Source organism: Dipodomys ordii, unplaced genomic scaffold (genome assembly GCF_000151885.1).
Source record: "Dipodomys ordii isolate 6190 unplaced genomic scaffold, Dord_2.0 Scaffold179, whole genome shotgun sequence".
Lineage (NCBI taxonomy): Eukaryota > Metazoa > Chordata > Mammalia > Rodentia > Heteromyidae > Dipodomys > Dipodomys ordii.
The window spans coordinates 402,052-417,264 of record NW_012267395.1 but is presented as its reverse complement, the minus strand read 5'-3'; the positions used below and the strand labels follow the sequence as shown (position 1 = coordinate 417,264).

The 15,213-nt window shown below is 66.6% G+C and overlaps 1 protein-coding gene across 1 annotated transcript in view; it reads left to right on the top strand.

Moving 5' to 3' along the window:
- Window positions 1-793: 793 nt before the first annotated feature.
- Scrib (scribbled planar cell polarity protein) overlaps window positions 794-15,213 on the top strand; it is a gene marked incomplete at its 5' end in the record, with an annotated part of 16,401 nt that continues 1,981 nt past the window's right edge. Inside the window, 29 exons of the mRNA XM_013033837.1 lie at window positions 794-1,016; window positions 1,088-1,166; window positions 1,255-1,344; window positions 1,429-1,485; window positions 1,573-1,636; window positions 1,732-1,806; window positions 1,877-2,021; window positions 2,285-2,403; window positions 3,029-3,228; window positions 3,318-3,484; window positions 3,569-3,693; window positions 3,785-3,910; window positions 4,329-4,496; window positions 4,802-5,182; window positions 5,992-6,054; window positions 6,365-6,454; window positions 7,011-7,088; window positions 7,523-7,846; window positions 7,946-8,026; window positions 8,099-8,347; window positions 8,511-8,621; window positions 8,715-9,008; window positions 9,090-9,278; window positions 13,487-13,597; window positions 13,671-13,724; window positions 13,812-13,886; window positions 14,525-14,587; window positions 14,886-14,969; window positions 15,076-15,174. Of these exons, the coding sequence (XP_012889291.1) occupies window positions 794-1,016; window positions 1,088-1,166; window positions 1,255-1,344; window positions 1,429-1,485; window positions 1,573-1,636; window positions 1,732-1,806; window positions 1,877-2,021; window positions 2,285-2,403; window positions 3,029-3,228; window positions 3,318-3,484; window positions 3,569-3,693; window positions 3,785-3,910; window positions 4,329-4,496; window positions 4,802-5,182; window positions 5,992-6,054; window positions 6,365-6,454; window positions 7,011-7,088; window positions 7,523-7,846; window positions 7,946-8,026; window positions 8,099-8,347; window positions 8,511-8,621; window positions 8,715-9,008; window positions 9,090-9,278; window positions 13,487-13,597; window positions 13,671-13,724; window positions 13,812-13,886; window positions 14,525-14,587; window positions 14,886-14,969; window positions 15,076-15,174 (3,984 nt within the window). The remainder of the gene's footprint in view (window positions 1,017-1,087; window positions 1,167-1,254; window positions 1,345-1,428; window positions 1,486-1,572; window positions 1,637-1,731; window positions 1,807-1,876; window positions 2,022-2,284; window positions 2,404-3,028; window positions 3,229-3,317; window positions 3,485-3,568; window positions 3,694-3,784; window positions 3,911-4,328; window positions 4,497-4,801; window positions 5,183-5,991; window positions 6,055-6,364; window positions 6,455-7,010; window positions 7,089-7,522; window positions 7,847-7,945; window positions 8,027-8,098; window positions 8,348-8,510; window positions 8,622-8,714; window positions 9,009-9,089; window positions 9,279-13,486; window positions 13,598-13,670; window positions 13,725-13,811; window positions 13,887-14,524; window positions 14,588-14,885; window positions 14,970-15,075; window positions 15,175-15,213) is intronic.

The window sequence follows — 15,213 nt, the reverse complement described above, 5'->3', positions numbered from 1 at the left end:
GGTGGCAGCGGTCATCGGGGGCCTGCCGGGCACGGGGCGGACGCTGACCTAGGAACGAGCCGAGGACCGAAAGCCGTGGGGGCGAGGCAGGTGGATGGGACCCGAGTGGAAGGCAGACCCGGGAGGTGGGTGCAGAGTCGGCTGGGCTGCTCTGCTCCGGAGTTGAAGCCTTCCGCGGGGTCTGACGGGGCTGGGCGGGGCCTCCTAAGACGCCTTGGGTGTCGGGCGGTTCTGTGTTCTCTCCCTTTGGAGGAGCCACCTCGTTTGCTTGTGTTCCTTCCGGTCAGTTTGTTTTTCTCTTGAGAGGAGAGCAGAGGAAGCAGGTTATGAAAGATTTCCTCTTCTGATGCTGGGTGGGGGGGCAGATGCCTGATGTTTGGGGGCTGGGTGACAGAGGATGTGACTACTTGCAGCCTTGATAGGCAACTTTCTACCTGCTGGTCATCCGCCTGACCCACGTGTGCTCTGTAACCGCGGGGGGGGGCCTGTGTGCGTTGGAACCTACATTACTGTCACGGCATTACTGTTTCCTTGATGGCTTTTGCCAGGTTTTTAACATCCATTGTTTGGGTGCAGAGATAAAACACACGTAGCCCCCTGGAGGGTAGAAACAGGGGGTGATGAATTCCTGAGGGTGACACGCTACACTGGTCAGGGGACAGTCAGGAGTTGGCTGCTTCTCGGTTGGGGTTGGTCACAGGGGAGGTACTTTGCTTGTGGAAGGTGGCATCAAATGGGGAGTTGAATCTGGCAAGGCTGGGGTGTCATGGCTGGACCCTGGGGCCCTGTGTGACGTGACAGGCAGAGGTCTGGAGACTTGCACGCCGCAACCCTGCGTGTTCAGTTCTTCTCCCTCCTTAGGGAGCCTGTGCCCCCTGCTCACCCCTTATGCCCACAGCCTTTTTTCCGGCTGCTGAATCTTCGCAAGCTGGGCCTCAGTGACAATGAGATCCAGCGGTTGCCGCCTGAAGTCGCCAACTTCATGCAGCTGGTGGAGTTGGATGTGTCCCGAAATGGTAGGCAGGGGAGAGAGGTGGGAGGAGGGCTGGAGGATCTGAGGAGTTTCGAAGGCAATGCTTCTCCACAGATATTCCTGAGATACCAGAAAGCATCAAGTTCTGCAAGGCTCTAGAGATCGCGGACTTCAGCGGAAACCCCTTGTCCAGGTGGGTGGTGACCCAAGGTGGTAGTGGACAGGGGGATGTCCGCCAGCCGCTCTCTGGGTGTCTGAGATGCCCGGCTTTCTTTCCCCAGGCTCCCCGACGGCTTCACGCAGCTGCGCAGCCTGGCTCACCTGGCCCTGAATGACGTGTCCCTGCAGGCCTTGCCTGGGGACGTGGGCAAGTGGGTGCCCGCGTGGTGACAGGGTCTGGGTAGGGCTTGGCTCAGGCCTTCCTTCCTCAGCCTGTGCCCCTGGTCTTTTTTCAGCTTGGCTAACTTGGTGACCCTGGAGCTCCGGGAGAACCTGCTCAAGTCTCTGCCTGCGTGAGTGTGCGGGGCTCCGCCTAGCCCAGGGTGGAGCTGTGCTGGGGCCGGCACCGCCTGGCCACATCGAGCCTGTCTCCTCCTCAGGTCCCTGTCGTTCCTGGTTAAGCTGGAACAGCTGGATCTGGGAGGCAATGACCTGGAGGTGCTGGTAGGCATGGGCTGTGGGGAAGGGAGGAGGCGGGGCCGCTGCTCCTGGAGGGCAGAGCATCACACTGGTTCCTCTGGCCCCCTTCCTCTCTGCAGCCTGACACGCTGGGGGCTCTGCCCAACCTGCGGGAGCTGTGGCTGGACCGTAACCAGCTATCCTCGCTGCCTCCGGTGAGTGGGGGCAGGCCCGCCTCCACCTCCAGCCGCCGCCCCCTGACCCTCTACCTGTTCAACCCCACAGGAGCTCGGGAACCTGCGGCGTCTGGTGTGCCTGGATGTTTCGGAGAACCGTCTGGAGGAGCTTCCTGTGGAGCTGGGTGGACTGGCCTTGCTCACAGACTTGCTGCTTTCCCAGAACCTGCTCCAGCGGCTGCCAGATGGCATTGGTCAGTGTTCCGAGCTGGAGCTGGGGGCTGCACATCCTGGCTGGGGGCATCCTGAGGATGGGAGGTTGAATACTGGGCCTGTGAGAGCCGGAGGCCCCGGGTCAGATGTGCAGGGGTTGGGCAGCACAGATCTGTGGCAGCAGGGGGGACAGGGCGGGGGAGTGTGCCACTCTGAAGACCCATCTCGACTCAGGGGTGGCCCACCCAATGTGGGTCTGCTCCTGGCCCTGCTCAGTGTGTTCGTCATGTCTTCTTGACATCAGGTCAGCTAAAGCAGCTGTCTATCCTGAAGGTGGACCAGAACCGGCTGTGTGAGGTGACAGAGGCCATCGGAGACTGTGAAAACCTCTCTGAGCTGATCCTCACGGAGAACTTGCTCACGGTGGGTGGGCAGCACCGGGGTGGTGGCCTTCAGTCGGCGTGGGGACAGGAGCCAAAGCGTCCATGGGTGTGGCGTGGCCTGTGCAGACTGCTCGGGAAGGAGGGCAAGGCGGGGGTCTGTGAGCCAGGGCGGGGCCTGGTGCGCAGGATGGCACAGGAAAGCCAAGGAGAGCAGGCCCACGTGTAGAGAGCGTGAGTGGGGGGCAGGAGGGGTGCTTCCATTGGCCGTGCTGGCCAGGGAGCGCAGAGCCTGTGGGGTTGGAGTTGGGGTGGCCGTGGTGATTCCAGGGAGCTAGGCTCTGCATGTGGGCAGCGTCTGTGGGACCCAGCAGCGTGAGGGGGAGGCCTGGGGACAGAAGGGTGCGTTGCATGGAGCCAGAGCTGGCGGGTCATCGGGCTCTCGGGCACCCAGCCTGGAGGTCAAAGCCAGAAGCATCTAAGGAGCAGACTGGAGATGGCGTGGCGGGGATCTCGTCCAGCAGGGGTGCCTTGGCCTTGGAGCAGGGGAGGACACGGGCTGCGGTCACTGTGGGTCACTGTGGGAAGCCCTGACCAGCACCAGCTCCCCCTCCCTCCCCCCCAGCCGCGGGGGTTTCGGACAACCTCCGTCCCTTTCTCCTGGCCAGGCGCTGCCCCACTCTCTGGGCAGGTTGACCAAGCTTACCAACCTCAACGTGGACCGGAACCACCTGGAAGCCCTGCCCCCTGAGATTGGGGGCTGTGTGGCGCTCAGCGTCCTCTCCTTAAGGGACAACCGCCTGGCCGTGCTGCCGCCCGAGCTCGCCCACACGGCCGAGCTGCACGTGCTTGACGTGGCTGGAAACCGGTGAGCGCGGTGGCCAGCGTGTGTCTGCACCGACCGGGCGCGGGGACCTGGCCGGGGTTGGTGCGCACTGACCCTGCCCTCCTGCCCAGGCTCCGGAGCCTGCCGTTCGCGCTCACCCACCTCAACCTCAAGGCCCTGTGGCTGGCCGAGAACCAGGCGCAGCCCATGCTCCGATTCCAGACCGAGGACGATGTTCAGACGGGAGAGAAAGTGCTCACCTGCTACCTGCTGCCGCAGCAGCCCCTGCCCAGTCTGGGTATCCGGCCGGTGGATGCGCCCGGGCGGGCGGGGCCCGGGGGGTGGCAGGGGTTGGCGCGCTCCTGACCCCCGTTTCGCACAGAGGAAGCGGGGCCGCAGCGCAGCCCCGCGGAGGGCCATGGCGAGGCCCCGCCGGCGCGGGTCAGCGTCATCCAGTTCCTAGACCCCGACGGGGACGCGGATGCGGAGGAGGCTGCGGTGAAGCGGGTACGCAGGGGTGGGGCCCCTGGGCGGTGCGCCTCGGCCCACCCCTCCCTCACCCCTTCCATTCCCGTCCCTCATCCCTGTGACCCTGCAGGGCTTGCAGCGCCGGGCCACGCCTCACCCCAGTGAGCTCAAAGTGATGAAGAGGGGCATCGAGGAGCGCCGGAGCGAGGCCTACACCTGCAGGCCCGACGCGGGGCCTCCCTCGCCTTCCGAGGAGGTGGGCTGCGGACCCCGGCCCTTCCTTCCCGACTGCATGGTGCACGTGGGAGGGGCAGGGCATGCCGAGGGCTGTAGGGCACTGTGTCCTGTGGCCAGAGGGCCTCGCATTCTCCCCAGACACTATCGGTGGCTGGCAGGGGGGAGCAGGGCAGTCTGCTCATTTGGAAGCTTTTGACATCAGGACCTGGGGCGCTTTTGGAAGTGTGGGTGCCACAGGACCCATGGACTAGAGGGGCTGGGCATGCACGCCTTGTGTCTCGACCAGCCCTCGGCCGGGGTGGGGTTCCGCAGGCCGCCCTGGCTGCCGCGTGCCTCGGGGCAGGCCCCAGCCTGGTGTGCCCGTGGCTTCTCAGGCTGGGGAGCTGAGGGGCCGCAGGCCGGAGCCTCCACACAGCCTGCTGCTGCTTCCCCCACAGGAGAAGCGGCTGAGCGCAGAGTCCGCCTTGAGCGGAGGCTCTGGCCCGGCCACCAGCACGGCCTCGGAGGGGGAGCCCGAGGGCCCCCTGGAGCCTGTGCCCGAGCTGGGCCAGCAGGAAGCCATGTCTCCGGGGCAGGAGGAGGACACGGAGGAGGGCTACGAGGAGGTGAGGCCTGGCAGGTAAAGGGAAGAGGCCAGGGCGGGGCTGCGCACCTGCACCCAGCCCAGCGTGCGAGGCCACAGCAGAGGCGCTGGTGTGGGTCGCGCAAGCGTGGGGGGCAGGACCGGGGTGGGGGTGCGCCACCTGCCACCTGCTCCCCTCCTCCGTTGACTGTGGGCGCTTCCTGCCAGAGGCCCCGCCAGCCTCGGCCTTTCTGTGTCCCTGGCCGCCCGAGTCTTGGGCACGGTGGCTCCAGGTCTCAGCCCCTGCTGCCGCGGCCTGGCTGACCACCTGCTCCTTACACCTCACAGCCCACAGTACACTTCGCAGAGGACACGCTGCTGCCCAGGGAGGATGGCGAAAGCGAGGAGGGACACCCCGAGGCCGCCTGGCCCCTGCCAGGCGGGCGGCAGCGTCTCATCCGGAAGGACACGCCCCACTACAAGAAGCACTTCAAGATCTCCAGGCTTCCACAGCCCGAGGCCGTGGTGGCCCTGCTGCAGGGGACACAGCCGGTCAGGGAGGGCCCCATGGGGCCTGGAGGCTGGCACAACGGCCCCCGGGCGCCCTGGGCACCTCAGGCCCAGGAGGAGGAGGAGGAGGAGGAGGAGGACAGGGCTGAGGAGGAGGGCGAGGCCACCACGGAGGAGGAGGACAAGGAAGAGGCCGCGGCTTCTGCCCCCTCTGTCAAGGTGGGTGTCCCGCCCCTGCCCGTGCTACTGTAGAGAGTGAGTCTCAGGCCCGGGCCTGCCGCCTCTCGAGCCTTGAGCCACAGCTGCCTGGGGAAGGGCTGTGGGCATGTCCGCACCCGAGACCACCCCTGCGCGCTCCCCGCTGCCTCTTAGACCCCTGGCGCTGACTGTGCTTGGAGCTCGTGGTAGCTTCGTGGGCCAACAGCCACCTGGTGGGCTGGCAGGCCAGGCGGGGCCTTGCTCCACGGGGCCAGGCGCACCCAGGGTGCCGGGCCAGGGTCCCCTCCGCCGCCGCAGCTACTGGCTCTGGCCGGGTCTCCCCTCGTGTCCCGATCAGCCCTGCCGCTGACCCGTGGCTTGACCCAGGGACTGGCAGGCTCTCCCCAACTGCAGGCAAATTGGGGGGACACTCAAGTTTGCACTGCCGGCTCACAGAGGACCCTGCTGAGCACGGAGGGCGCCCTGGTACCTCCCTTGGGAATGCTCAGAGACCCACCCTCCCCACTCAACACGCAAACCCTGAGACCGCCGGGCAGGACCCGGCCCGTGCTAGGGCCTTCGCCGGGCCCGGACCTGCCCGTGCTGGGGCCTTCGCACGGCCCCGCCCATGAGGCCGTCCACAGTCTCGAACCTCCACACTGGAAGGAGCCTGGGTGTGGGCAGCACCAAGCCCAGCTGGGGTGGAGCTGGCTGGGCCCGCAGGAGCTTGGGGCTCTCTCCTCTGTCCTGTCTGCTCCTGGTGAGGGCTGCGCAGTGGTGGTGTCCCCGTGGTGGCTGACCTGCATGCTTCGCTGCTCCTGTCCTAACAGGGGGTGTCGTTTGACCAGGCCAATAACCTGCTGATAGAGCCCGCCCGCATTGAGGAGGAAGAGGTCTGTACGCTCGGGGCGCTCTGTGGGGCCAGGGCTCTCACTGACTGCTGCTTGGGCTGCGGGCTTTCACTTTCCTACCCCTTGGATGGAGCACAGATCCCTTCCAGAAAGCCCCAGAGCTGGACCTTAGCCATGCCCCCAGGGCTCGAGCCCTGGCAGCCTGTCCCGGGAAGAGTGCTGCGCAGTCTGAGGCAGCCTGGGGGCAGAATGGGCCACCCACACGAGGTGGCATCGGCATGGCCGGTCCTGCCGTTGCTGGGGCACACGGACCACCCCGATCCTCCCAGACACCGCGTCTGCTCTCTTCCAGCTGACACTAACCATCGTCCGGCAGACTGGGGGCCTGGGCATCAGCATCGCGGGGGGCAAGGGCTCAACCCCCTACAAGGGGGATGACGAGGTGAGCGGCTGCCCGCCAGCCACGGGGCCCTGCTAGCTGGAGCCCCTCGCCCTGCTGACAGCTCCTGTCACCCAGATGTGTCTGCTCACCCCACACCCGTCAGCTCCCCGTCGATGCTTGCGTGTGCTCACCCCCCAACGGGAAAACACGGGGTGTCCAGAGCGGGGGTCGCCGGGGCACCGAGGGGCCCGGGAAGGTGGGAGCCCAGGGCGTGCGTCAGCTGCTGACGCTTTTGCGTGTGTGCTCTGTCTCTGCGTTCCTTTCTCTCTCTTTCCATCTCTTCTCTTCTTTCTCTCCCCTTCTCCTATGCCTGTGGGGTCGAGCCTCCTCCAAAGCTGACTTGCACAGCTCACTGGTCTCGGGGCCCCGTGGCAACCTGAGCTCACCCCCTGCCCTAGCCCCGTCCTCCTCTTCCGCCCTTGGGGGTCAGGCCAGGGTCTACAGGGAGTGGGTTTCCCCCCTAGTGGCTTTAAGGCCTTTCGCAGCCACCGTAGGCCACTTCCCAAAGGGCCGGGACAGAGGCCTGGCACTGCGGACAGCCTCTGCTTGCCCTCAGGGTGTTTTCATCTCTCGGGTGTCTGAGGAAGGCCCCGCAGCCCGCGCTGGAGTTCGTGTAGGGGACAAACTCCTTGAGGTGAGCGCTTCTCCCTTGACGGGAAGGGCCGCTGAGGTCTCTGAGCTCCGCACAGTCCCGGATGTCGGGTCTTGGTTGCTACTCTCGGGCGGGGGGCCACACCAGCAGGTGAGGCTGAGGTGCTCACAGGCCGCAGCCCGAGACCCCCATGGGGGCATGAAGCACGCCGTGGCACCGTGGCAGGTGGGCTCCCTGTTGGGGAGCGTGGGAGACCCCGTCTGGGCAGTTGGCCCCTGAGGGGCCCGGGGGTGGGGCATAGGGGCGGGGCCCTCGGGGAATCCTCTGATGTTCATGCACCTTTCTCCGAGGGCGGGGCGGGCACTGGGTCGCCAGAGGTGTGTAGGAGTCGGGACCCCACTCCGCCGGGCTGCGAGGGCGTGTCTGCTCCCGTGGGAGCGCGCTGGCCCACGCGCCCGGCCTTGTCCCGGTCACAGGTGAACGGTGTGGCCCTGCACGAGGCCGAGCACCACGAGGCGGTGGAGGCGCTGCGGGGGGCCGGCGCGGCCGTGCAGATGCGGGTGTGGCGGGAACGGATGGTGGAGCCAGAGAACGCAGTCACCATCACGCCGCTGCGCCCCGAGGACGACTCCAGCCCTCGGGAGCGGCGGGGAGGGGGTCTGCGCCTGGCCCTGCTCCAGCCCGACACCCCGGCGCCCCTCCGCCAGCGCCACACCGCCTGCCTCGTGCGCAGTGAGAAGGGCCTGGGCTTCAGCATCGCCGGTGGGAAAGGCTCCACGCCGTACCGGGCAGGCGACGGGGTGAGCAGCGCCCGCGGTGCGGGAAGTCCTCGGTGGGCGGCCAGGCCCCTCTCCGCGGCCTCCCCCGCCCCCAGCCTCAGCCCCTGCCCCTCCCCGCAGGGCATCTTCATCTCCCGCATCGCCGAGGGGGGCGCGGCCCACAGGGCTGGCACACTGCAGGTCGGCGACCGCGTCCTGTCGGTGAGTGAGGAGGAGGCCTGCCCCACGCCTTCCGTCGCCCTGGCCGCCCCCCCTGACCCGTGCGCCCTGCAGATCAACGGAGTGGACGTGACGGACGCCAGGCACGACCACGCCGTCTCCCTGCTGACCGCCGCCTCCCCCACCATCGCCCTGCTGCTGGAGAGGGAGGCGGAGGGCCCCCTCCCTCCGAGTCCCCCCGCGCCCGCCTCCCCTGCCCTTCCCACTGCCACCTCCGCCGCCGTGAGCGCCGTCGCCCCCGCGGAGCCCAGGCTGTCCCCCAGCCTCCTGGCGGCCACCTTAGAAGGACCGTACCCCGTGGAGGTAAGCTGCTGCCCGCCGTCCGCTTGCGAGCAGTGGGCCGGGCGGGGTGCAGGCTTCGTGTGCATGCCCCAGGGGCCCGGCCTGGTCTGGGGGCCCTGGCAGATACGAGTTGTCAGTGCCCCCCTGCCTCCCTCCCCTGCTGAGGCCTGCCCTGTGTCCCCAGGAGGTCCGTGTGCCCAGGGCGGGGGGCCCGCTGGGGCTCAGCATCGTCGGTGGCTCTGACCACTCCAGCCACCCGTTCGGTATCCAGGAGCCCGGTGTGTTCATCTCCAAGGTAAGGGGGCCTGGTGGGCAGCGGCGCAGGGCTCCTGGCTGCCCGGGCGGGGTTGGCGCACCCCACCCCACGGGACCGCGCCCTTCCCAACAGGTGCTTCCTCGGGGCCTCGCGGCTCGCTGCGGCCTTCGAGTTGGGGACCGGATCCTTGCGGTGAACGGGCAGGACATCCGCGAGGCCACGCACCAGGAGGCCGTCAGTGCCCTGCTCCGGCCCTGCCTGGAGCTGTCCCTGCTGGTTCGGAGGGACCCCCCGCCCCCCGGCATGCGGGAGCTCTGTATCCAGAAGGCTCCCGGGGAGAAGCTGGGCATCAGCATCCGGGGGGGCGCCAAGGGCCACGCGGGCAACCCCTGCGACCCCACAGACGAGGGCATCTTTATCTCCAAGGTGAGACCCCTCTCCCTGCCAGTGCTGGGTGGCGCTGGGCACCGGCCCCCCGCCGGCATCTCACGGGCCCCCCGCCCGCAGGTGAGCCTCGCCGGAGCGGCCGGGCGCGATGGGCGTCTGCGCGTGGGGCTGCGTCTGCTGGAGGTGAACCAGCAGAGCCTGCTGGGTCTCACCCACGCCGAGGCCGTGCAGCTGCTGCGCAGCGCAGGCGACTCGCTCACTGTGCTCGTGTGCGACGGCTTCGACACCAACGCCGCTGCGGGCCTGGAGGTGAGTGCCGCGCACGCCGGGCTCTGGCAGGCAGCCCTCGGACGGGGCCGCCGCTGGCTGGACGGGACAGACGGACGGCCACCCGCCCGCCCCTCCAGGCGGGAGCTCCAGCACCCAGCCAGGTTGCGCTCAGGGTCTCCACTCAGGGCTTCCGGTTGCTCCCGGGCTCCGCCCGACCCCAAGGGGCATCTGGCAGCCCCTCAGCGCTCACTCCCACCGCCTCTGTCTGATCGCTGGCTTCCCCCGCTGCGCCCGGCGTCAAGCCCAGGCCCCCCGGCTTGCCTGGTCTGGGGCTGGGCTCGGGGCCGCTCTCTCCCTCTCCCGTCCTCTCCCATCAGCTGTTCCTGTGTCCCCTCCACACTGAGTCCCCATGGCCTTCACCCGCGGCGGCCGCTGCGCTTCGTGGAGGTCATCCTGGCTAGACAAGGGTCTCCGGGTGCATGCCCGTGGCCTCTGCGGTGCACACTGGGCTTGGGGACGCGAACCCACCCTGCATCGCTCTGGTAGAGTCTTTGGTGTGGTGGCTTCCCACCAGACATAGATTCCCCAGGCCAGTCCCCCCGGGGGACACAGTTGCCTTTGTCTGGACGGTGGGCTGGGGCCTGCGGGGACTGGAGTGCCTCTCCCTGGCCCTTATCCCCCAGGGCCTTGGTGGCCTAGGGACAATTTCCTTTAGGCCTTTGCTCTGGGTGGCCCTGTCCCCAGGTGGGCTTTGCTCTGGGTGGCCCTGTCCCCAGGAGGGCTTTGCTCTGGGTGGCCCTGTCCCCAGGAGGGCTTGCCTTGTGTGTGGTCAAGGTCCTGCGCTCTACCCATTACCTAGTTCAAACTTTTACTTCAAAGAACTTTTCTCGGGGAAGGGTACAAGCGTCCACCAGCAGGGGGCGCTGGAATGACCCACGCTCACATCCAGCCCGGCCCCCCTGGCTGTGCATCTGGTCCCTGCCTGGAGAAGCAGATGTCTTGGCAGTGCCCAGCTGATCCACAAGTCTGCCCTTGGCGGGATCTTCACAGAAGGGTCCACGCTGAGGTCTTAAAGCTCAGGCAGTGTCTGTGTCCTTGCTGCTGGGGGCCGAGTCTTCTTGCATGACCCTGGCTGCGACAGCCCCGTAGGGTGGGGTCCTGCAGTGTCCACCGCCAGATGGCATCTTTGGGGTCATGAAAATCCCCACTTTCTACGAATTGAGTTCCCACACTTCCTTTAGATGTGCTGGTCTCTGCTCTGTGTCTCCCTTCTGATGCCTTCAGCAGCCTTATCCGTTCTGGTTTCTTTCCGTGCTTGCTGTACCTTTAAAACACAGCTCTGCCGTCTGCCCGGAGCTGCTGTGTGAGTGGAAGCAGTGTGTCCTCCGGTCACTCGGCTGAGTGGGCGAGGCAATGGGCCTGGGCCGCGTTGGCCGCAGGGAGCTGCCCCAGACACTGCTGCCGGCTCCAGGTCGGAGCCTCACACCGCTGGGCCGCTCCAGTTTGCTCTTTTGTGTTTCTTCTTTTGAACAAATGTGCCAGGTTCCAAAATAGACATTGAATGAGGCCTGGCATCATCTTTTTGGTACATTTTCTCAAGTACATGCCCAGTTGCCCCTTCACTAGTTTTGGAAAACGCTTGTCGCCGGCCTGGCTGTTTTTGGGCGGGGGTTTGCCCCCCGCCAGGACGGTGCCTCCCGTGCGTGTCCTCGCGCGCCTGCCCTGCCCGTGCACGGGGCCCCGGCACCAGTAGTGGCAATGACCTCGCCTCGCGTTGACACTTGCAATGTTTGACCCCAGCACGATTGCTTTAGCGCTTTTGTACATGGCAGGGCTGGGGTTGCACGTAGAACTGGGGTTTGAACTCGGGGCCCCGCACTTGCTGGGCAGCTGCTTTGGCATTTCCACTCAGACACACCTCTAGCTCTTAATTCAGATATGATCTCGAGTTTGTGTAGATCTTTGCCTAGGTCTGGCCTCGGGTCCTAGGCAAACTGATGATCCTATTGTGCCATCTGTGTAGCTGGTGGCAGGCATCTGACACCAGGCCAGCTTACTGAGATGGATGCTAACTTTCCCAGGCTGGCTTTGAACCCAGCCCTCTTGATTCTACCTCGAAAGTAGCGTGGGTGATGGGCAGCATGCACCATTGTACCTGGCCCTTAAAACTTTTTTTTTTTTTTTTCCCAGTCCTGGGTCTTAAACTCAGGATCTGGGCAGTGTCCCTGAGCTTTCTTTGCTCAAGACTAGCACTTAATCGCTTTGAGCCACAGCCCTGCTGCTGGTGTTGTACTTGAGGGGCTGTTCTCCTTCCAGCTGCAAGCTGCAGTCTGCTGCACTGCGGTGTTTTCCCTGGGGGTTACACCTGCCCTGAGGACCGTCCGCGCGCTCGTGGCTGAGGAGCCGTCTGCGTTCGTGGCTGGGGCCGCTGTCGGGTGTGACCTGGGAGAGCTGCTGCGACTCCCGCTCCCCCAGGCCGCTCTCCTCTAACTTGCCTTGCGTTTGTTAGGTACTTACCACTTGAGTCACACCCAGTAACCGTGGGGAGTGAAGGGCTCTGAGCCTGCTGACGTGTGCTGTCTGGTTTTTACTGCTGCTTACGTTTGTCCTGCCTGAGTGGCCCCCACACCTGGCGCTCAGGGCCGCAGTGCTGTGGTGTGGACTGGTCCTGCCCGGCTGTGGGGAGCAGGTAGGCCTAGCATGCCCTGCAGGCCGTCAATGGATATGGGTTCTTTTTTTTTTTTTTTTTGGTCTGTCGTGGGGCTTGAACTCTGGGCCTAGGCACTGACCCTCAGCTCTCAGCTCAAGATGAGCGCTCTACCACTTGAGCCACAGCGCCACTTCCGGTTTTCTGAGTGGTTTATTGGAGATTAGAGTCTCAGAGTTTCCTGCCTGGGCTGGCTTTGATCCGCGATCCTCAGATCTCAGCCTCCTGAGTGGCTAGGATGACAGGCGTGAGCCACCAGCGCCCAGCTTGGATCTGGGTTCTTGATGCCAGGAGGACTTGGTCTGACCAGGGGGACACAGATGCGTGGTGAACCCCGCAGACACATCATGAACCCCTGCTGAGCCAGGGCTGGGCCTGACTTCCGCAGAAGGCTGAGCCTGCGGGCGGGGCCCACAGTGGAAGCCCCCCCTGCAGCTCTCCTCTGTCAGCAGTGCCCCTGGCCCGGGAGTGCGCCCTGACGCCCCGGCACCGCTGCGGCACCACTGGTGCCATCTGCGCCCATGCTAGCCAGGACTCTGGTTTCCCGGGCCTCCGGTCGCTGCTGGGGGCTTGGCTTGGCCCGGGTCCTCACCCAGCCCCTTTGGAGGCCGCCTCACCCGCCTGCCCTGCGGTCACTGTGGCTGGGTGCGGGCGGCGATGTCTGAGCTGCGGGTCCCAGCAGGTGCAAGGCTCCAGGAAGCCTGAGGCCACCCAGCCCTGCCCCCTTCCCTCAGCCTGGCCGCTGCCCTTCCTGCCCTTCCCGCTCCAGTGGCTGCCCTTCCCCCACCTGCCCGTGCCTTTTTCACAGTTGTTCTAAAGGGTGAGAGGAAGGTGGAGCTGACAGTGTTGTCAGAATCTGAGCAGAATAGTTACCTTTCCGTGGTCGTGCTGCCCTTGCCCAGCACCATTCTTGGCGTCCATGCGTTGGCCTGTTAACTGCGTGCGTGCTGAGTGCGGCCCGGGCCCTGCCCTGCCCAAGCCGCCGCTGCGGCTATCCCTTCCAGCCCATCTTCCTAGGTCTCAGCAACTGCTCCTCCTTTCCTTGTCCCCTGGAACCCCCATTATTGCAGTGGTTTAAAACAGTGGCTCACGCCTCCGCGGGCCTCTTCCTAGGCCTCCCTGGCAAGGCCACAGGAGGTCTGTGTGCCTGGGAAACTTCATCTCAAGCACACCTGTGCCGGGCACACCCTCCCGGCCGCCCTCACCCCTGTCCCGATGCCCCAGCTTGGGTCTGAGCTTCAGAATGGACCAGGCCTTCCCGGCATGGTGCCTGGTTCTGAGTCCCCTTCCCAGGCCTGGCCCGCCTCACTGGCCAACTTCCTCCCCAGGTGACTGCGGTCAGCCCGTTCGGCTCCCACGCCAAGCAGAGTGGCCAGGGCACCGAGCACACTAGCACGGACGCGGCCGGGCGGCCCGCGGGGGCCCCCCGAGGCTCCCTCGGGTGTGTGCTGGCCAGCCTGGCAGGAAGTGGTCCCATGTCCCTGTGTGTCGTGGGCTGGGCCCAGGCCCGCAGTGCCACCCAGCCCCGCCTCTCCCACAGGTGTCCCCAGGGGTCATTGCCAACCCCTTCGCCGCGGGCATCGGGCACAGGAACAGCCTGGAAAGCATCTCCTCCGTTGACCGGGAGCTGAGCCCCGAGGGCTCAGGCAAGGTAAGGCTTGTGGCGGCTGGTACTGAGGTTGGGGCCCTGGTGCCAGCCTTGACCACATCTGCCATGCCCGCAGGAGGAGCTGCCCGCCCCAGCGCCTCCCTGGGGGCCTGGGCCTACGGAGGCCGCGGTGAGTCTCCCTTCGGCCCGCCACGGAGCCCTGAGTGGCTGTGCCCTGACCCCACAGCTCTGCTAGCCCTGTGTCCGCTCTCCACAGGCCCCGAGTCTGGAGCCCCTAAAGCTGGACTACCGGTCCCTGGCCGCGGTGCCCGGCGCCGGCAGCACGCACAGGGTGAGGGGTGTGGGGCGTGGAGACCCCTTGAGACCTAACCTCTCCTCCTGCCTTTCCTGGAGTCGCTGGGCGGTGGTGGACTGGGGGAGCCCGAGCCCAGCTCGCTGGGGGCAGCGGGGCTGCCGGGACCCCAGCGCCGTCTGGGCTTGTGGAGGGTCGGGATGCACAGCCGTCACGGGTGGGCGTGGGAGGCCTGACCATGGGGAAGGAGGGGCTTCGGTAAGGGGCGCCGTCCAGAGCCGGGAGCCGGGGAGGCCCCTCCCACAGGGAGGCCGAGGGAGCGGCCCGCGGAGGACCCGCCTGGCCAGGTGCTTCTGTGGCTGAGGAGCCAAGGGTGGAGGGAGCACTTCCAGGGTCCTCAGGAGAAGGTGCAGCTCCCTGCTTCGTGGGCTGGTGCTGCCCAGGCCCCATCGCTGCCCCGCCCTGGTCTGTCCCTGTCCCCAGCTCTAGCAGAGCTTAGGGCTGTGAACAGACGCCTCGCTTCCCAGCTGAGGCTCCAGTAGAGCAGAAGGCTGCGTGCCCCCCAGCCCGAGGGGGAGGCCGCTGTGGAGGCTGCCCGGGCACCTTCGCTGCAGGGGGTGCAGGCACCGGGCCCAGACCCCCTCCCCAGCTCTCCCCCACCCACTCCCTTCCCTCAGGCGCCACCAGGAACACCTGGAGGAAAGGTGGCAGGCGCTCCCTGCTCCCCAGGCAGCCTGCAGGTGAGTGTCTGCCTCAGGCCCCGGGGCGCCATGCTGAGGGCCGCCTCCTTCCCAGGCCCGCTGGCTGCCCTCCCTGCTCATGCGCTCAGGCTGGGCCCAGCCGGAGAGCTCAGCTGCCCCCCCCCCCCCCCCGCCCGGCTATGCGGACCGTCCGGTCGCAAGCACCCGCCACGCACTGCAGGGCCTCCCGGCCCCTCTGAAGCGGTCCTCCCATCGCTGCTACCAGCTTGGCCTCATCTCTGTCTTTCTCTCTTCCTTCCATTCCTGCTGCCACTGGCCCCGCCCCTGCCCTGTGCAGACCAAACCAGGGGTGATCCAGCCATTGGCTCAGGCCTGGCCCAGGGGCTCCCTGGCCCCCAGGGACAGAGGTGGCCCCTGCTCTGTGAGTGGCCTGTCCCACGGGGTGGGGATGGCAGCATGTCCTTCCTGGGTGGGGTGGGGGTGGGGGACCGCTGTGCTAGCCCCGCTCACGGGTACTCTGTCCCCAGCCGCCCTCCCCGGACGAGCTGCCCGCCAACGTGAAGCAGGCCTACAGGGCCTTTGCCGCCGTGCCCGCTGCACACCCCCCCGAGGACTGCAGCGGTCAGGTAAGGCCATCCAGGGGCGGGGCTGCCCGGGAGGGGGGG